This window comes from Pyrgilauda ruficollis, unplaced genomic scaffold (genome assembly GCF_017590135.1).
Source record: "Pyrgilauda ruficollis isolate IOZ18807 unplaced genomic scaffold, ASM1759013v1 scaffold3, whole genome shotgun sequence".
Lineage (NCBI taxonomy): Eukaryota > Metazoa > Chordata > Aves > Passeriformes > Passeridae > Pyrgilauda > Pyrgilauda ruficollis.
The window spans coordinates 8505147-8526799 of record NW_024524377.1 but is presented as its reverse complement, the minus strand read 5'-3'; the positions used below and the strand labels follow the sequence as shown (position 1 = coordinate 8526799).

Below are 21653 nucleotides of genomic sequence, written 5' to 3'. Positions count from 1 at the left end.
AGACTTAAATCTATAGATCACAAGAGGTTACTTTTGTTGAAATAGGCTTTCTTTACCTTACTTTTAATTAACTTCTGGCTCTGAGTTCACACCTCTGAAAAGTGCAGGTTGCTCACAGTTTTCTGTGAACTCTGAATCCAAATTTGTGCAGTCCAAAGGTCACATTTTGAAGTGAAATAGTTTCCGGTTCTGTGCCTCATTTGTGAAGAGTTTTTAGAACTTGCAAAGCGGACATAAAAATAAGCAGTCCTAGAAATGCTCTGAATCAGTTCCTGGCTCCATAATCTCTGCCCTTCCATGTCTACGCTCCAAACGATGATAAACATGACAAACTTCTCCAGAAACTACTGTTTGCCTCCTAATCAGATGCAGACAGACTGGATGCCAGCCTAACCAGCCTTAATTGAAATTGCCCACTGGTGCTGGCCAGAGCTGCTCACCAGCTGTGAAGCCCAGACCCAAACCTGCTGACCTGCAGCCTTTTGACATTAAGGCTTACTGCCTGCTTGAGGAAGCTTTGGAAATTGTTCTGGGAAATGCCACAAATTCACCTGTGCAATGCTTCCATGAACATTGGAGGAAATGTTTCTATGAATAAAAGGGAATTGCATCTTTATTTCTGCAGGCTAAATTTAATCGAAATCAAAACCAGTCTGACACATTTTAGTACTGTCTCAATCCAAATGACCTTTCCCATATGAGTAAAATTTATTCTAGAAAAGGGTACTGAATGGTGGGAAAACTATCCAAGCAAATATCAAACTCTGCCTAGGTTTCTCAATAGCAGCTGCAGATCTGCTGTTGCATTGATTAGTTCTTTAAAAGAGGGATTCTTATCCCTCTTTTACAGAAGTAATCAAAGATGATTGCAAGTCCTGATCAACTAGAATAAAAGGCTAGCAGATGAGGATACAAAACAGTGTAAAGCCTCTGACAATCTGAGCAATGTACATTGTACTCCCACTCATTTATATGAGATCCCATGGATCATGTGAATCAGGCAAACCCTTTTTCCAGGTGAGCACCAAAGCAATTACACAGCATAACTGCTGATGGGATTCCTCCCCTTGCTGTTTGAGAGCTATCAAAACCAAACTGGCTCTATAAAACCCAGACTAGACTAACAATTTCCTCCCAGATCTATAGCAATATGTGGAGATTACAGCAGAAAGGATTTTGAGAGTTTCTCCCTGCTTGATTGCAAGTTAGATTACTACAATAGCAGTGAAAAAATAGTGGGTCAAATTCTTCTCCACTGGGGGCCCCTGCCCAGCTTTGCTGACGTCAGTGTTGCAATTACCAGATTTAGCAGATGATTGCTGGAAAAGAGGATAATGATGACCTGCACTTAAATGAAACCTTTTGAAGGAGGGTGAACCCTCGGAGCCTAAATCATGGACTTAAATCCAATTCTCTTTGACAGAGCTGACTGAGGAAAACTTGTCCTATGGAGCTTTTATTTCTAATTTTAATTGTTTCTGATATTTAAGAGGTAGAATTGGCACAGAACCAGCTATGGCATCTGTTCCACTGAGGCACCTGTTCCCCAGTTTTGATTTCCAAGTAACAAGATCTATTGTAAGGGCAACTTGGAGACATAAAGAGAGGAAATGAGCTGTATTTACAATGCAAACTGCAAAGAACTGTTTGATTTAGGACAGGGGGAACGGGACAAAGAATTATTTTATTGTTGAATGACTCTGCTTGTAGGTGAGTGTTGCCTCATTAGAAAACAAACACCAAGCAATCAAATATCATGTAGAAGGATGTGCAGAGCTCTGAGCAGCACCACAAGGAATCAGGAAGCACCTAACTGAAAGAGCTTGTTTTCTTTATCATGCCAACCATATCCAGGATCCATTTTTATAATTTTGTCTCACATCTTTAACATCTGCATGCAGTAATACTTGTTACACATATATAATCTCTATTTGATTTTATGTCAGTTTTTTACTTTGTAACTAACATCGACTTCATACACAATTTCACTGCAAATTAAATGGTTCATTGGCTGTACTCAGACTCATGACAGAAGCATGGTCAGACTGAAACCTGAAGCATTGCAATCTTCAGGGCTTCCTCCTTCTATTCCTAAACTTCCTAATGTTAAACCTTTCCAGCAGCTGGAAAATGAAAGGAAATCTGCCAGGTATCTACACAGCACTCAGTAATCCCATTAGCCACTCTGCTCATATTTGATTGTAACAGCTCAGAGGTACCTGTTTCTGAAGCAAACCTTCCCCAAAGCATGCACCAGTGGAACAAGCCAAGCTGTCATAGCAGCCAGTGTAAAACAAAGAGGATGGCTGCATGGCAGCCTTAAGCTCCAATAGCAGAACTTCCCACAGATTACTAGAAATCATAACACAATTAATGCCTTTTTTTTAGAAGCCAGACAGCATCAGGCTGTGTCAAGTCTGGTTATTAGACCTCAAAAATGTCCAGCATATTCTGGGCAGCACTCCTGATGTGAGAATGCCAACATGGTACTGTTGTACAGGGAATTGAAGGGACATTTTGTGATGTAATGTCTAATGTGAAAAGTTGTGGATGCCTTTCCCTGGAATTGTTTAAGGCCAGTTGGATGGAGCTCTGAGAAAGTTGTCTAGGGAAAGGTGTCCCTGTCTACAACCAGAGGGTTGGAATGGGATGATTTTTAATGTCCCTTTCAACACAGGCCATTCTGTGATTCCCTGATTAACAAAACCTCAGGATGAGTGCTGGGTTCAGCGAGGGCTCTCCCTCTCACCAATGGCAAGTGCTCAGTGGGAGCAAAAACAACCACAGGGCTGGAAAACACCAGCTGGGGAACAAACTTGATGAGGGAATCAGAGCTGTGCAGAGACATGGTAATAGTCTTCAACCACAGAGAAGATAATTGTAAAGGAGAGAAAATTAAACTGTCTTCTATCTACTGTGAATAGCTCATGCAGCACCATGGTTTCAAAATGAAGTGAGGATATGTGAAGTAAAAATCAACAAAAATCATAAAACTGTTGAAGAGAATGCCCAGCAAGACTTTCCATCTTTTCAGGTCCTTAAATAAGGGCTTGACAAGTATCTGTCAGCAATGTTGGAGGTATGGCTGGCTCTTGTACAAAAGGGCATGAAGCCCTGTGCAGTCTAGATCAGAAACTTTCTAAAATCTTTACATGTATCTCATATTATTTATATATTATTTATTCCCTATACATTATCCTGACAGAGTCTTTTTAACCTTATTGTTTGGATTTTGTGATGCCACTCCAGACTTAAAAGCCCTGAATAAAATAATTAGAAAATGTTCAGGAAAATCAGGGATTTCACAAGCTTCTTATACAACCTGTTCCTTGCATCTAAGTTTTTTTTTTCCTTAACTTAGACTTGCCTTTCAGCAAATCAAGATGATTATTTTTAAACCTGCCCTTTACAGTCATGGAGAATGATTTATCATTATTTTTTGTCCTTATAAACGTTCCTGTATTTGAAGACTTTTATTTCTAAGCAGTCTTTTCCCTTCTAGGTTAGAGCAAACACAGTATTTCGGCACTTTCAGAGGACACACTGTTGAAACTCTGCTAATTTGTAATTTTGTCCACTAGATTATCTCTAACTCATCCACATCTCCTAAATTATTGTAATCCCAAACTGGATGTGCTTTTTCTGGATATAAACTTAATAATGTTGAGCAGAGTAAAAGATGCAAGAAAATAATTTGTCATCTAGAACAGCCCTGTAATTTTGGAAAGTATCAACATTTCCCTTTTTATTGCTGTTTATAACAAACCTTTTTCAGTTTACAGTCAACTACAATCCCCAAATTGTTTTTTTCTTTAATAGCAATTTTGTTTTGCTGATGAAAACTGAGACATGAGTATTATTTCCAGAAGTCTAAAATTCATCAATATTTATAAAAGCGCTCTGAAATATATACTGGGAAAAGCAAAGTATTTCTCAGTGGTGTATAAATGTTGTTATAGCTATAAATATACCTCTACTCTCAAATGCTTTTAAGTCCACTTATTCTTGACCCTCTTGCAATTACAAACTGGACTAGAGAGACAGTGGGGGAGGCAAGGCTGGTGTATGGAGACTTGGGGGAATGAGCAGCACAAAAGTCTCCATTTCCAGAGAGATAGAGTCACTGGTGCTGGACTGATTGCTTTTGTTTAGGAAAGGAGAAGACAAGCTGTAAAAGGCAATAAAAATAGAAAGCAGCTCTGCTGTTCTGCCAGACTGTGGCTCAGTTCCTGCTCTGTGCAGAGCCATGAGTTGATGCTGTGCAGGTTCCCCTGCCCGTGGGGCAGCCCTGGAGCTCCCTGTGCCCCCAGCCCTGCAGCAGGGTGGGCTCCCAGCAGCAGGGCTCCAGCAGAGGCTGGAGCAGCTCCAGCAGCTCAGGGCAGGGCTCTTGGCCCTCCCAGGGCATCTGGGTCTGACCTTCCCCTGCACAGGCACCAGTCTGCTCGGGGCTGTGGCTCCTGCACCAGCTCATGGAGGTCAGGATCAGCATGGCAAGGAAGGCCACTGCTAGGCAATGGGGAGGGAAAAAGAAGGATTTGTGATGGTCTGGAGAGAAGACCAGTGCACAAGGGAAGCGCTGGATGGGATGAGCTGACGCAGTTGTAACCCCTTGACTCAGGCCCCAGGTGGCCAGGGTAGGAGTAGGAAAGTGACTCCTGTTTTCCAGGGCATTTTAGATTACCACCACATGGACACATGTAGGATAATTTATCTTATTCGTATGTGCAAGTGTTTGAAAAAACTCCAGTGTGCACAAGGGAAAAACTTCAACTAGAAACATCATGGAAAATCTGGTGGACCTGTTGCAGGTTAAGGTCCAAGCCACAACATGGAGAGGAGCAGGGACCAAAGGCCTCCCCATGCCACTGCCCACGCTGCCATTCCACACAAACCCCACCAGCTGCACTGGTGATGTGCCCTGACATGGCAGCACATTGAAATGATGTGACAAAAGAGGAGGAGGAGGAGAAAAAAAGGAATAGAAGGCTACATTTGATGTTAATCCATCTCCTCTCAGACTACTGCTAATATAGCCTAAGAATAGAGACAGCTATCAGAGCCAGCATTCACTGGAAAGAAAAATGGCCAAAATAATTCTGTTTTCTATTAAATATAACAGTGCTTTCCCAAAAATGCAGTTCAGCGAACTTTAATCTTCTCTTTCAGGGAATTGTAAGTAGAGCCACAAAAAACTTGTGTCTATTTTTTTCCTGAAAATATGGTTGCCTTTAAAATGCAAAATGTTTTACATTTGTGACAAAACCCAGTGCCCTTCATAACCATCTGTATTATTTCCTACACACAAATGTATTCATATCTGCACATTAATATAATGGAACTGCACACCACTGCAATATTACCTGGCTCCTGCCTGAGGACTGTCTCACAATTACCCTTATAAATACCTGGTTTGAAATTACAGAGCTAAGGAGCTCCAGGTCTTGAAGGGAAAGGCACTGTTGCACTGCCCACCTTTGGCATAATACTTTGACTAATCCTACCTTACATGTTCACAGCTTCCAAGAAGAAAGACTATGTATAACAACATGCAAAAGGTCTGGGGAAAGGAGGATGATGTGGATCAAAGAGCACGTTTTCAGGAGGTTTGACAGCTGGTGCTGCTTACCAAGATCAATGACATGTCATCCCAGAGGAGCACTGATAAAAGCCTCTGTAGCTCTGCTCCCCTTCTGTCTCTCTGCATTTTGTATTTCTAAGCCGGCAGTTTGCAGCCAGCATGCACTCTGCATGCATTAAGCACACACAGCATACATGTTAGAGATCACAAAGCACTGTGCAAAGCTGGGTGGTACAAAGAAATGCATATTTAAATTAGAAGTTAACACAGAGAGAGTTGAGACAGGAGATGGAGGAATTGGTCCTGAGTTCTAATCACTAAAATGTCCATCTAGCAGATATTAAAATGGGAGGCAATGGGGAGCATGTTTGCATTTTCACTAATGCATCTCAAATATAACAGATCTGTAAATCTGTAAATAACAGATTTTAAAAAACAGTCCACAAGAAGAACAAAAAAGTCTCACTGAAAATAATACATCTGAATCAGGTTTCAGTTGGTTTTCAAGAAACAGCCTGATGCATGCAACATCAGCTTTTCAAAAGAGAGCTTAATACAAGAGGCAGATTGAATGGAAGAGACTTTCTGAGCCGCTGAATTTTCAAGAAGGTAAATAGCATTACAGGAAAAGGCTCAAGATAAGGAAAAAAAAAAGGTAAGTCTTTCCTCCTACAAGTGAGGGGCAGTGAAGTTTTTAGGACTCAGCTTGGTATTTCAATAAATAATTATGTTTTTCCAACTGAACAACCAGCTAGACACGGCAAACTGTAATTAACACCAAGAAGCATAATACCATTTGGCATGCATACACCTTGTTTCTGAACAGGAGGCTTCAAGAACCCCTTAAAAGCTATTCAAAGAAACTTATAATTATAATTATGTGCTAGTGTGATTAGTCTCTTCTAATAATGTCATGCCTATTGAGCACACCCTATTGAAAAGCCCACATAAAAAATGCACAGTTCCACTGATCTGTATGCTCATGTCAGAAGCCCTCATTTGGAGATCTGAGAAATGAAAGAAACATTACTATTACTATTACTAAGAAATTTGGTTTAGCACTGTAAAATAATATTAAGATTGAATAATATTCGTGCCAACTACCAATAAATGTGCCAGCATTTCCCTTTAAAAGATACCATATGCAGTTTCTTATAGCTATGACTAAATTTTTAAACTGTGGGATTGAATTGCATGTTCATAACTTTTTTAAAATACTTAAAGGCTTTGGTGACCTGGAGCAGAACTTTTGACTATAGACAACAAGGTGAGTAACAAATAGACACTTTTGATTGTGCATGAAGGGTCAAAACAGCGTAAATAAGGTTATAGAACAATCTGATTATGCATGCAATTATAAAGGTGCTAAATATTTCTATTATTATTAAAAATAGCCACTAATAAGCTATCTTCTTAATCTTCATTGCAGAAAACAAAGATATCATCTACACCTTTTATGTAAGATAAGCCATAAAAGTCCTCTCAGTGCAATTGAATTGGTAATTAGCTCTTGTTCGTTTTAATTTAGGAAGACTGTGAAAGGTACAAGAAAGAAATGAAGAGGCCTGCTACCTGAGGCCAATTAATCCATGTACTCGAGGATGTATCTCCAGGATTAAACATGGCAGTGACAGCCCTGGGGCCCCACGAGCACACAGAGAGGAGAACAGCACCTGGCTGTGACAATGCAAGGCAGAACCCTCTGCAGGTACTGAGCTTACAGAAATGCCAAATGCCTCTTGAATGCCTGGGCTATGGAGCAGTTTTTGCAGATAATCACGTCTTCTCACACAGCCTGGATGAGTGTTCAGAATGTGGGACAAGTCAGACAAAAGAGCCTTCTTTGAGCCATTCAGCCTCCCTTCCCCTCTCAAACAACCTTGTGCCTCATCTCACAATCACTCACCTCCAGATGTACCGATTATTGTTATTTCTGGAGCCAAAGTAGAATTTTCCACCCCCATTTGGAAAACGCCCTCAGGGACTGTAAAAACCTTCAGGCAAAGCAGGAGGGATATATAACACCGTATTAGGAAGAAAATAAATTGATGTCCATAGAGCAAGGCATTACCATTCTCTTCATCTCCTTGGAGACCTGGTGGCCTCCGAGGTGGTTGTAAAAGGGCCGGTCAACACCCCAGTGCGGTGGGTTATGGCTGATGGAATTGGCACGCTGGCGGTTCATCTTGGCTATCGTGGCTTTCTCGTCCTTCTGCAACACAAACCAGAGAGAAACGCATGCTAAATCCTCCAACATTTACACAGCAGTCATTCTCCAAGCATCTCTCACTTCTGAGCTCTCACTCCAAAAGCTGGCTTTGCACCTTGAACTCTGAGAAGCAGCCACTGATCAGAAGCAGTCACAGTCACCATCTCTTGTTTTTATAACACTCTAAGTGGTGCCCATCACTTTATTCCTTTACTTGTTCTGAACAACCACCACAACCTGTGTAAACATGGGGAGCATTCCAAAATGGACACATCTATTTTCTTTATTACCAAATTGAATAAAACTGAATCATTTCAGACAGAAAACTGCAGCTCCAAGATGAGATACTACACAGAGGGTCCTCAAAAAGCAAAAGAACAGTTACATCTAGAAGAGAAACAACAGACAGAGTGATTTGGTTGAAGAACAGGAGCCTTGAAGCTCCTTAAAGCAATACAGGACACCTTTCTCCATAGGCAGAAGCAAATAATTTTGCACACTTGCAAGAGCATATTCCCAGACATGCTAAGGAAAGCATGTAAATCTTGCAAACAACTGTGTTCATGTTAAGGGTAATGCAATTGCAGAGTGTGACAAAATGGTCTTCCCAACTCTAATGCTACCTTCCAATTTGACATTGACACTAATTCTCCTGAAGTTTGGACAGAGTCTTTGATTTTCTTATCAAGGCTTTGCCTCTTGGCTGCAGTGGGAGCTTACTGTGAGGTTAGCACAGATCTGTCAGACAGGTTCCATTCGAGCTCAGTGCCAGTCTCAAGAGCACAGAAATGCAACATGTAACTAGGCTCAACAACAGGCAGATTAGTTCCTTATTTTGAATATAGTCCCTAGCCAAAAAGACAGGCAGGTTTCCACAAGGAATGTGTTCTGTGGACAGAAGTCCCTCTAGCAAGGGCTGCACTGCAGACTGGCTCAGGGAGGATTGTGTGATTTACCTGTACTGACTCAGAAGGCAGAGGGGTGGCAATTACTATATCCTTGCTTAAAACAGACAAACTCTGGAGAGACTGAAAATTCAGAAGGTATAGATTGTTGTTTATTACTTGAGAGATTAAACTTTTTCAAGAGCATTGCTGCTTCAATGACATTAGAGGAGAAAACAGACTTAATAGTTAATTTTGGATTTCCAGACAAATGAGTTATTTAAAAAGAAAGCCTCCATTGCTTTCAACTCTAGAATATTGGTTCAAGTGTTATTTGACAATACCAGTAGGTCTGCTGCTTTTCTTGCCTGGAGTCTGCATTCCATATCTATTTATTTTGATTCCCCACTATTCAGTGTAACTTGTACCTTTCAGGAGTTTGCAAAATACCTGGTGTTATCTCCATGGTAACCACAGAGTTAAATGTCAAGTGCTATGCTGCCTTAAATTAGGGTTTTTTAAAAGAAATTTAAAAAGGCTTGCTGAAATTCAGTGCTGGAGAAAGCTGCCTGATTGACAAGCATGGGAAATCATCTTCTCTCTCCTTGCAAGGAAGAGACAGCTACAATGACAACATTTCCCTGGAGACCACAGCTCACCACACGGGCACCAAACATTGCAGAGCATGTGGGGCTGCAATGTTTGGCCCCATGTCCCCAGCTCATGGCCACGAGCTGGGGACATGGGGCTACCTGTGACAGAGCCCTGTGCCCCACAGCCAGCTGGCCCTGTGACAGCGAGCAGCAGCAGTCCTGCAGCTCCAGGGTGCCAGCAAAGACCTTCTCGAGCCAGGATGACAAGTGTAGGGTCACAAGGAAACCCTGTGGGAGCGGGATGACTGTTGGGAGAACCATAGATGCTTCCATGTGGATGCCCCAGGACATCAAGTGCCTCCCACATCACCTCTTCCCCACTTTGAACCCAACACTGGTTCATCTGCAAAGCCTGAAAATTCCAGCACTTGGCAGCAGCTGAGTTTCACATGAGCAACCATGACAGAGCCACTGGATAACCTCCAGGAGAGACATCTTTTAAATGTTTCTAAAAATACATTAATGTGATGAAATCTTGATGTCCAGATTTGAGTTGGTTTGAGGTTTTGTTTTTTAATACTCGCTGCTCTTTATACTCTTTGCCATCATTTGTAATACTTTCTTGTGGCTTTTTTCAGTTATGCAATATTTTTCATAGTTATGCTTATTTCTTTTATGATGTGATGCCAGAAAACTGGTAGGGAAATACAGCTTCATTATCTCCAAGCAAATAGATATTGTTTTTCAATAACAGAAGTGACACTGTCAATCCATTTTATTCTAAATAAGGGGAGGGGTTTTTAACCAAATGGAATAAAAAACCCCAGATGTTGAAACTAGTCTGGGGACCCATAAAAGCAGAGATATTTGGTTACTTTACAAATGCCTTTACATCAACAGATGATAAAAATGATATACAGCAGGTTTTTGCCCCATGAGTTAGTAAATTTGGTTAGAATTTGAGCGAAGCCTTAATGCCAAAGTCCATGAAGACATACTATCCCTCTCAGCCCATGAGAGATCCTCATACCTGCTGCAAGTGCTAGTGAGTCTGAAGCATTGCTTGATGAATTTGAAGGAACTTAATGACCTCATACATATTTATTGACACATCTGGATTGAGGTAAGAATAGGAAAATGGGTAAACATGTAATTCTGAGATTGTTTCTAACCATGAGGTCAGGTGCCATAAATTTTCCATGGCTTCATGAACTCTGGCAGTATTTCCCCCCCCACCTCTTGTAGGAAGTTTCCACTGGACTGTGGACAATGTTTCAGCAATATTTCCAATCAGATTAAAACACATATATACAAGCACAGTGCACTTCTGCTTTTCCACATTACATAATGTGCTACTATGTCATCTTGAATAATAGGACTTTGCTGCTAACATCTACACTTATTAAAGAAAAAATAAAACCTGTTGTTTTAAAAACTTGAGATAATTTATTTTCTTCAAAATCACTTGTTCAGCGGGTAATGAAAATAACAAACTGTAAAAATGAAGCATTAGATGGGTCATAGATCCTCTGGATATTTATGAGGATGCCTCCTCTGTTTCTTCCTGGCCAAGTGACAGCATAAGGACAACTTGCACACAAGGCTGCCTAAGGCATAACAAGACTGGAAAAGAAGAATAAAGAAAGAGAAGTGGTGATACCTTTCAGTCCTACTCATTACAGGTACTACCAACAAGAGAAGGTGCAAAAGTTTCTGACAGCAATGAGTATTTCAGATTTTAGGTGGCTAAACTCCAGAAAACTATTGTGGGAACTTTTCAAATCTGGACTCTCAAAGAGACTGTAAATCTGATTCCCAGGGGTTTTATTGTGTTCCCACCACCAGTTCCCACACACTGAGCTACAGTAATGCTACAGCAAAACTGCAGAAAGAGCTGGGGATTTCTTGTACTTATCAACTGAATCAAGAATGCCTGTTACTTCTGTAGTGTGTGAAACAGTGAAATCTGATCATGGATCACCCATAGCAGATTTAGCTACATATTATTCTTTAAATTTTCTTGAAGTCCTTCTGACATGTGCATGATGTTTCTGGTAATGTTACATGCTCCAAACCACTGCCTTCATAAATCTACATAAGTGGAACCCTGCTGAGCTCTGATTAAATGTGTTAAATTGAGGAATCATCACATTAGATTGATTGTGTTTTAGGAGAGTCACATGCTCAACATTTAAAGGACCATTTTGTTTCTTCAGCTGGATGGAATTCCAGGGTGCTATTTAGAAAAGAATGAGAATTGTTTTTCTAGGAGTTACAGCCAAAGTTTTGTTGAGCTGTTTTAAGGCCACCATCAACAATCCTTTCTGAAACTGGTGTGTACCTGCTATTGTTAAAAGAAACACCCAAGTGTAATCAATTGAAAGACATTATAAAAAATAAACTTTTTTTTCCCCCTTTGCAGACTTTGTGCACTCAGCACAGCAGTATTGCTCATCTGTTTGCAGGCACATTTTGTTTCTACTTTTGTCCAAAGCAAAGCATTCCCCTAGATTTCTGAGAACGTTGAGGATGATAAAACTAGTGCTGTTAAAATCTTATTCCCCTTAAGGTCTGTTTCCCACTCCTCCAAACACACTTTTCCACCCTTCTCAGAGTAAAGCTTTGAAGTGCTGGGAAGAGTAGTTGTGATGGTTCTGCAAATTAGAGCAGCACCTGATCACAGAGAAGAGCAGAAAGTGAGCAACAACCACTGAGTGACACGCTCCTGTACAGACACCAGAAACTTGGGCAGCACAGGAACTGGTAATAAGTAAATGGAGTACTGTAAGAATATCAGGGAAGTGATAAGATAGCAATTATGACTGGGACAAATGTTTTGAATAAGATTCAGTAGGGCAGATATAAAAATTAAAGGTGTGAAGTGATGGTGGAGGACCAGATTATGTGATATGAATGCTACAGTCTGCAGGGTAAGCTAAAAAACATGGATAAAACAAAACCACTCTGTAGAAGGGTAAAGACGTTGTGCAGGCCATTGCAATGACTAGGGGTTAAGTTTGGGAATGACTAAAATGCGGGCAACAGTTTTAGTAATTCTAGCTGATAAATTGCTGTTTATCTGGTAATATTGGCTTTCAGGTAAAGAATGAAGCCAGTAAGGAAGAAAGGCAAAGATCTCCTTGGAGAATTCCTGTATTTCTACCATTCTCATGTACTAAGTCCATTAGAAACACATATCCAAATGATTGTGAAAATTACCTGGATAAGAATTGAAATTACCCTGTGTAAATCATCCTATACCATGTGAGGATAACAGAAAATTAGAATTCTTCATTACTGTAGAACTGAAGGAGCAGATTGGTTTTTTCCAGGTAATCACTACTGCCACAGTAGTGACAAAAGGGAAGAAGGCTCATAAGGTTATAAATGGATAACATTGAATTATAGAATCATTTAGGTTGCATTTAAGATCATTAAACACAGTACTGCCAAGTCCCACAAAACCATGTCTGGAAGTGTGATGTGCTGAAGTCAGAAAGACAACCTCCATTCCAGATCTGTGGAAAACTGCCAAATTCCATGTCTGGTAACAAATATTTTTAATAACTATTTAGTCAGTGATCATGACACAGAGCTTGTAGAGCAGCAAATGCTGGGTTTGGATTAACAGCCTCGAATCCGAATTTTTCTAAAGAGAAAAAAAATGCAGTAGCTCTCACTGGCTTTGTTTCTTCCACAGAGCTTTTGACAGAGTGCTGTGCTGGAGAGCAAGGGCTAAGACAGATGGGGAATATGAAGCTGGGAAAAGAGCTTGTTTCTAGTGAAATGGCAAGAGACAGTGTTGAACAAGGAAGTGTTAGTCTGGGTGAAGGTTACTGGCAGAGTTACTCAGTTACTACTCTTAGGGCAGATTTGGTTGAATTTTTCTTATCTCACCTGGCAACAAGTGAGCAATGATAGATTTGGCTAATGAGAGAAGCAGAGGTGTATTTGATAGACACGAGGAAAAGGAGTATTAGCACCCAACATTTGAGGACTAAGAGTAGAAATGGAACTTGATACATTCAAGTGTACAAAATGTATGATCATTCCCTTAGAGAGTACAGACAGAAACTTCATTTCAGTATCAGTAATCACATTAGTTCATCACAGAATAAACAGAAGACACTGAGATAATCCAGCTTTGCAAAAGGTAAAGGTTTCCTTTGAGGAGCAAGAAAATATAAGGGCTTGTGCTTGTCTCTTCTTTGTTGTGTGAAAACATTGGAAGAGTCTGTCTCAGGAGAAAAAAAGGAGAGGGACAGGGGATACAATTGCTGACAGACAGCAGAAAACCAGAGCAACACAGGTTTTAGAGCAGCCCATGTTAGCACTAATGGGAGCAAAAAAACCACAGCAAAAGATTCAACAGACCTTTATGGCAGAACCTGCCAATTTCATCTTTCTATATGCTTCTCAGGCAAGTGCTCACCCATGAGGGCAGCAGAATCACAGGACAGGGCAAACAGAAAGGTGAAAGCAGATCTGGAGATAAAGATGAGGAGAAAAAAATCCAAAAAGACTGGATTTTAAAACTTTGCATTTTGTTCTCTTTTAATAGAAAGCAACTCTTCTGTGTACCAGACAGAAAACAAGGACTACATTTTCAGGTCTAGCAATATTATTAAAGACTGAGGGAGAAGAATCTAGCTTTTTTCCCTCCTGAAACTGCACTGACTATATTCCAGTTAATAGCATTTTTAAAAAGGAAAAAGAAAAAAAATATTTTCAAAGAAGAAGCTATTTTCAGTTCCTGGAACAAAAATATTAGATAGATGTTCCTCCCACTTACTCTGTGCCCAAGAAATAGCATTAACACAATGAAAAAGTTAAAACAAATAAAAAAGACAGAAAATTCAAAGTTGTAGCTCCCCATGGCAGGAGCAAGCAGAAAGGGTACAGAACACATACCCTTACATTTTATTTATTTATCAGAACTCATGGGTTTTGATGGCTGTGGGACTGATGAACCAGGTATCCAGATAATTCTGCTGTGTGAACTGAAGAACAGCTCAGGCAATTACTTGGATCTGCTCTCAGGTCAATACTAATGCCAAGCCTTGTGTACCAGGACAGCAGGAACCCAGACACAACTCACAGCAACTCTTCGCTAAGTTAGGTGAACATTTTATGGCCATTACTGGAACAGAATGAACTGAAAACAGAATAAACTGATGTCTAGAAGTGATTAAATCAAGCAGAAATGAAAGGAAAAAGTAAAGTACCAGAACTTTGCCTGCTATCAGGCAAAAAGTTCAAGACTGACTGAACTGACAATGGGCAAAAGCTTTTCTCACTTCAGATCTTCATGTTATGTGAAAATGAGTTTTTGAACAGAGAGAGAATTTTAAACACTGGAACAGGTTGTCAAGAGAAATAGTGGATGTCCCATCCCTGGAAGTGTCCAAGGCCAGGCTGGATGGATCTTTGAGCAACCTGGTCTAATGGAAAGTGTCCTTGCCCTGACAGGGGGGTTGGGATAAGATAATCTTTAAGGTCCTTTCCAATCCAAGCCTTCCTATGACTCTATGAAACTATTCACAAAGAGATAAAAACAGCTATGGGAGCACAAAAGTTGCAGCAGTATGGGCAAATCAGCAACTCCTCAAACTCCAAACACTAATACCCATGACACTGCGTAGCTGCTTTTTAATGGCTCAGTTTAGCCCAATAATTACATAAGTCATCCAAATGTCCCAATTTTTAGCTACTCTGGGACACAGCACATTACAGCAGCATTATAGTAGTGCTCAGAGACTTCAGCTAAGGGCTACACTAGGTAACAGAGCTGCAATAAATACATATAAAGCAGTGGAAGAATGGCCCATTTTATTTTCCTATGGCAAAACAAGGCATAAAGATGCAAGTCCCTCAAAACCTATGCCTGTAATGGAATCCACATCTCTTATGAGCCTCTGTCCAATCTCCTACTCAAAATACATCCTGTGTTCAGAAATGAAGGCAGGTGCCAAGCACTTTGAAGTGCTTATGTCTTCATCTTCTCTCCAGAGAAACTTTTGGTTCTCCACAAAAACATGCAAGACAACGTGGTGGCTGCATGATTTAAGAGTCAGTATAGACTCTCCACTCCAGGAGATGGGGTCTGACCACAAGGGTATTTTGGCTTATATTCTTAAATCTGCCCAGCAAAGAGGAAGTGACTTAGATACCTAAAACATCAGCTGGCTCACTGACAGGCAGTGATGCTCAGGAATAATAATCTTGCACTGCAAGTTCTTATCCTCTTTTGAAGATTGACATTGTTAATGAGATTTATTTTATGAGCAGATAGAGACCAAAACATCAGCTTCTCTCTTTAGCAGATGATAAGGGATTTTCTTGGAGATTTTTTGCACAATATCTATTAAGGAGATTTGAGACTTCCATTCTCTCAGGAAATGAGGCAATGGTAGCAAAGTCTTTCTGTACAGGTGCTGGTTATTTAAATCAATCGTGCTGTTGCAACATGTCACAAACACTAATTCACTTAATCTCATGGCAGTCGTATTTACAGATGTGGGAAGGTTTACTTGGCTTTAGATTCAGAAACAAATTATTTCCAATTCAGGCCAATCTGTATATGCTTGCCCATACTGTGAATAGTAAAGTAGGGGCTACAGTGCAGAAATTACTAAGAGAAATATTATTGGCTGTGCTCAACTAGATCAAAAAGGTCCTTTTCTAGTATTTCTACCATTTTTAAAAAGAATACAAACTGGTGATAGTTTGCTATTGGCGGTGTCACAAAAAGAAGATTTAATGGCTGACGTCCACTTGAGTTTGACTTGATTCAAGTTCAAGTCAGTAATGTCCTCATAGCCTTGTTTTGTGCAGCCTGACCCATGTCACAGTTGGTATGATCTCATCTTACTGTCACAATGATGATTGATCATTTTCTCATCTTCAGAAAGAGAGGCTGAAAAGCAATGATAGGAACTGCTCTAATCTTCATGTTCATTCATCTGGTGAGCAGGCAGACAAAATCACCTCTGTAATCTGACACAGAAAAGATCTTTGTGGTTTTAATCTACACCTTTAAGTACTTCTACAAAATACATATCTATATTAACAACATTTTTCAACAAGATTTTGAAACAAGTGAGGACATTTTCTTTGAAAGAATTCGAAAGAGCTCGATGCAGACACGTTTGTAGATGGTGGCTATTCCCTTCTATACACATAAAAGTTCAGGAAAAGGAGAGAGAAACAGGAATTTTTGTCACTGAATGTCAACTTTCTCATCTATAAAGGCTCTAGTTTGGTGTGTCAGAGACATCAAGGTATGGAAGGTACCTAAACCTGCATTAGTTTGTTTGGTCTTACCCTCTTCTGGCTGCACCTCACAATCAGGAAGGTCTCAATGCTGTGCTCTTTGAGATAAGCGTTGCGCTCCCCTCCGAAGCCCAGCTCCACCTCGTAGTCTCCATTGAGATAGTTCAGGGTTGCTTTTGTTATGTGGATGCGCCTTGACCGAGACAAAAGACAAGCAGGTTTTGTAGACTCTGAAAAGTGATCACCTAAAAAGCCAGGTCCTGTCAGGGATGGGTTCCATGTACTGGAACAAACAAGCAATAAACCCCAACTGACTTAGCCCATGCCACTACTCTTGCACATTTAGTGTGGGAGTTTAATGGATAAAGACAACAACTTGGATGAAGCAACTTACCCAGCTTTGCCCCCTGCTTCCATGTGGTTGGCTAATGTGACATCATTGGACCAGACATCAAACTGCCACTTCCTGAGGCCCAGGACCCCGCAGTGAACTCTGCCACTGTGGATTCCGACCCTCATGTTGACATTCACGCCCGTGACCTCACGGACCAGTCTGAAAAGAGACATGGGGAAGAAGGGCCATTACTAACAACTGAATGGCTGCAGTCAGCAGCACAAACATGCATGCATCCAGAACACAAAAATCCATAATGATCCATAAATTATTCACAGACACACATGGCACAGATCATCCACATCAACAGGACAACGGAACAAAACTGGACGAGCTGTACCGCTCTTGGATGGCCAGGCTGGCCAAGAAGAGCCCTAATTAGAACGTGGAGCTCTTGGAGTAAATCCATGTACACTGAACTCAGGATCAAGTTGAGAACTCATAAAAAAATTATCTCTGGGGCAGTAAAAGGATTAAAGCACTGGTCTCTGATTTCCATACCAAAGCTGGACATAACCTGCCAGCACTCGGCCTCATTAAGAGTAATAGTGTGTTGCAAAGAGTAAAAGGAAATGATTTCAGAGACCTTAATTTGTCTGTATGGCACCAAACATCAACTCTTCCACAGATGAAATATGATACGTGTGTGAAATACCCCACTGAAGCTGGAAAGCTTGAACAGGCCTTACAGCAGCAAAACCAGAGAACCACATCTATTGCAGTCACTCCAAACAGGCAGCTACAAATACTCAAGTTCTGAATGTAACAAGGTTTTGGATGCTCTGCTTACTTCCAAAAAGACTGCTGGAATATTTTGTGAGTTTTCTCCTTCAGGGCAAAAGTTAACTTCAAGAGCTGTTCACATGAGAAATATATTTAGAAGTGTGGGTAGGGAAAAGCCTTGATGAGGCCTTCAGAACAACTCTGCTTCTCATTATTGCCAATCACATAATTCCCAGAACGTCCATGCTTCACAGGCAAATTCATCTACATCATATACCACTGTCCCTTCCTTTGAGTAGTAAGTTCCTTGCAGCAAGGAAGTACTTCATACGTTTCAGATTTCAATCTCTTCAGTTTTCAGGTTCATCCAGTCCTTTCTAGATAACATCATCTGGATAGGTAAGTCATCCCAACTCCCTAACATCAACACAGTCCTAATATTTATGCTTTAGTTATTAATGAAATTACATTAATAAAGATAGACCAATTCTGGATCCAGTGCACTCCTAACAGTGCAATATGTCCCTTAAAACAGTGTCCAAGATGACAAGATGTTTCTTGTTGAAACAGCTCCTATCCTCTTTGAGTTCCCTTCTCATGATCCCTATCTCATGTTTCACTACCTACTCACTGAAGTGACATTCATTATTTTTCTTAACAAGCAGCAGAGATTGTCTAGCAGGTAAAGGAAGCTGACATGGCTAAGGTGCTACAAGCTTGTGAACTGAAAGAGCTCCAAACACAACACTTGAGAAAGGAACAGGAGTTGCAGTAATAAAAATGTAGCTGCACCCATAAAGCTGATAGAAACAACACAGCTGCAGTTCCTCCCTCCACTGGGTGCTACAACCCCTCCTGCACCCCTGCCAAGCCATGTTACTGACACAAGATCAGGGAGCTTTTCTCAGTAGAGTCATTGATGACCAGGTGACTTTGTCCAGACTTTGCAGCAAACAAATAAGTTTGGTTATTATTTATAGACAAATGAAAAGTCCTTTGTTACCCTCCTTTTTTCGGCTCATTTATACCAGTGGTACAGTGAATACAATTTTCATGAAGTCTTTCCTATTTGGGCTAACACTCCCTGCTGTTATTAGACACAGATGAAATCAGCCTACAGGCAGGGCCCAGTGTTGGTGAAGTCTGCAATCAAATGTTCAGTAGTTATTTGTTACCTGCAATCAAATGTTCAGTAGCTATTGGTTACCTTAATTGTGAAACCTCTTATCTTGATCCTTAGGGGAGGAGGGAGGAAGAGGGAGAGCAGGGGTAGTGAGAACAGAATCATCTTCCAGACTTATTAAGATTGTTAAATGCATTCATTATACAGAGAGTGGGAAACAAGTTTTAAAGGCTGCTGAAGAGCTATTTGTACACAAACACTGAGTGCACCTCAGCTCTGTGTTTATTCCATGTAAGGTGGGCTGCAGTTAATCAATGAAGTCTAGACTTCCTGGTGTTATTTAGCCTTGTGGGGAATTGCACAGCAGCATGTGAAGGCCTCTGGATTTCATCAGGCCAACACCTGGGCAATGAACACAATATTCTGTGGGGCTGGTGGCTAAGGGTTGCTGCTTCTTGTGTTTGACAAGACCCTTTGCCACCTGCTACTTAATTGTATCTCACATGGAAGAAACAGCATTCTTTCAAGGGCTACTGGGAACTAGTTACTTCCAATTCTTCTTATTTTGCACATTGCATACAAACCCCAAAAGGAGACTGGTGCAAGGCAATGGAATTTAAAACCAGGAAAGAAAAGGTAGAAAGTCCTGACACTGTACACTGTATACAAAGCAAGAGAATGCTGTTGTACACTGTGCTTTGAATGGGGCCTCCTGGGTGAAAACACTGCTTTTCACCCTGTGTATTTGTGTTATGAAAATGAGGTTGAAAACTCTGGGGGTGTATAATGTCCTTGCAGAAATTCAAATGGTAAAGGATGTACTGTATCAAGCTGAGGAAGGAGATGCCTCTAGATTTTATCAAGCTGAAGTGGAAACTCCATCAATTTACTGCATGAAATAAGTGGAGAACGCTGAGAGATCTTCTACTTCTCTGTTGGTACCACTAATACTTCAGAAGATGCTTTCAGAAAATAAAAAACAAAAGAGAAGGGAAAGAGCAGGAGACTCTGTGCGCAGGGATAGTGTAGGTATCAAGGTCAGCTCAGCTACCACCCAAAACTGACTGAACTTTGCACCCAGAGTTGCATACACTCAAGATGACCAAATAAATCTTCCTTCCCTGAATTATGAAAGAATTGGCCTATGAAAGCACATGTACAATGCAAACAATATTCAACACTGTCTGTAATCCTCCAAGCAATAAAACTAGATACAGGTCCCCACGGTTGCTAGTCTGACCTTAGGAGCAGGCAAATCTTCACCACATGTTTTAAAAGAAAAAAATACAGATGAGGAAGTAAATGGAAATAAAGGAAAAAGACCATGAATCTGTCCCAGTCTGTGCCAGAGCAACTTCATGCTTTATTTTAGTAATTAATTTAACAAAAGTAAGAAAGCCTTGAATCTGACCCTTTTTGCATAGGGACACTTAGAGAAGGATTTGTAGAACTAGACAAGACAAACCTTAGCAGAGCAATTTTAAGGTGAGTAAAAAACTGGTTTAAACACATATAAATGAATAGTGAGTGAAATTTAATAAAGTTATTATTAATCCTCTGAATTCACAATTCTGCAATCCACTGGAATCCTCCTTTGGGGATGAGACTTCCAGTAATTACAGTAACCTTTGCCTTTCTCATCAAGAGGCTGAGCTCTGATATCCACATGACTGTATGGACACAAGTGTCTGTTTTGCTGCTGTCAGACCTTAACAACATTTTAGTTTTTTGTTCCAGCTGGTTTCCCTTTTTGCTGGCCAGAGTTCTCTGGTTTGGTTACCTTGCTCCTAATATTAAGAAGAACTAACAGGAAAGAGAATCTACTTGCACTTGTTTTGAGCTTCTCTATGGGGAATGTGGTACTTACGAGATGGCCTCTATCATATCCATTCCCATTTCAACACAGCAGTGTGCATGGTCAGCCCTTGCTTCTGGCAGCCCAGACACACAGTAATAGCAATCACCCAGGATCTTGATCCGTAAACAGTGGTTCTCCTTAAAAAAAAATTAAGAATAATAAAGGAGAAAGAAGTATTCAGCTTATATTCATGCTTGCAATAGCTTGCCTTTTAGGGCAGTGAATATTTAAGAAATCCAGTGAACCAGCACAGTATGTCATTCTTGCAATAGGAGAATAAAAACAAGAGGAAACAAAATTATAATGGAAAACTTACAGCTGCAAGTTTATCGAATCTGGCAAAGAGCTCGTTCAGCGTCATGACCAGCTCCTGAGCAGTGCACTGGGAGGCCAGACTGGTGAAACCCTCTATGTCTGCAAAGAGGATGCTTGGGGAAAGAGAGGGGGAAAAAAAAAAGTGTTACAAAATTTGTTGCTGATATTTTTATAAGTGTAAATTGCACATAAAAGTCCAGGATGGGAAGGCATGTGGGGTGTCCCAGCCCTACAGCAACAAGGAGATGAGCAGCTCCAATGCACCTTATGATGCAGCCCCTACCCCACCTGCAGCACCCAGGAGTTCCTCCCAGTAAGGCTGCAAGCCCAAAATGACCAATGTGCAGCCAAATGACAACTGCACACCTTGCCAGCTGAGGCCAGCTGTGACATAAGGATATCACATCACAGGTCCACCCAGGATGGACTGGGAAAGCCCTGTGAAAGCAGCCTGGACTGTTTTGGAAGCACAATTATTTGAATCACAAGTATTATTAATGACTCTTTGATTTCAGTGAATCAATATTAATGTTGTGCTGCAAGGACAACAGTGGGTTTTTTTAAAACTGCACAAAGATTCTGTCTCATTGATAATTACAACATGGAAAATACTGACTTGCAATCAAACCCAGCCATTATGGCAAATTTAAAACTATTCAGTAAAACAAGCAGCAGACTTTATCTATATAGATCCAAGATAAAAT

At 40.7% G+C, this 21653-nt stretch overlaps 1 protein-coding gene across 2 annotated transcripts in view; it reads right to left on the bottom strand.

Moving 5' to 3' along the window:
• ADCY5 (adenylate cyclase 5) overlaps window positions 1-21653 on the bottom strand; it is a 204803-nt gene that overhangs the window by 36141 nt on the left and 147009 nt on the right. For both annotated transcript variants that reach the window (XM_041473286.1, XM_041473287.1), the window contains 5 exons: window positions 20951-21062; window positions 20644-20771; window positions 16931-17089; window positions 16588-16729; window positions 7650-7790 (listed from right to left, as the gene is read on the bottom strand). In XM_041473286.1, coding sequence (XP_041329220.1) covers window positions 7650-7790; window positions 16588-16729; window positions 16931-17089; window positions 20644-20771; window positions 20951-21062 — 682 coding nt within the window. The remainder of the gene's footprint in view (window positions 1-7649; window positions 7791-16587; window positions 16730-16930; window positions 17090-20643; window positions 20772-20950; window positions 21063-21653) is intronic.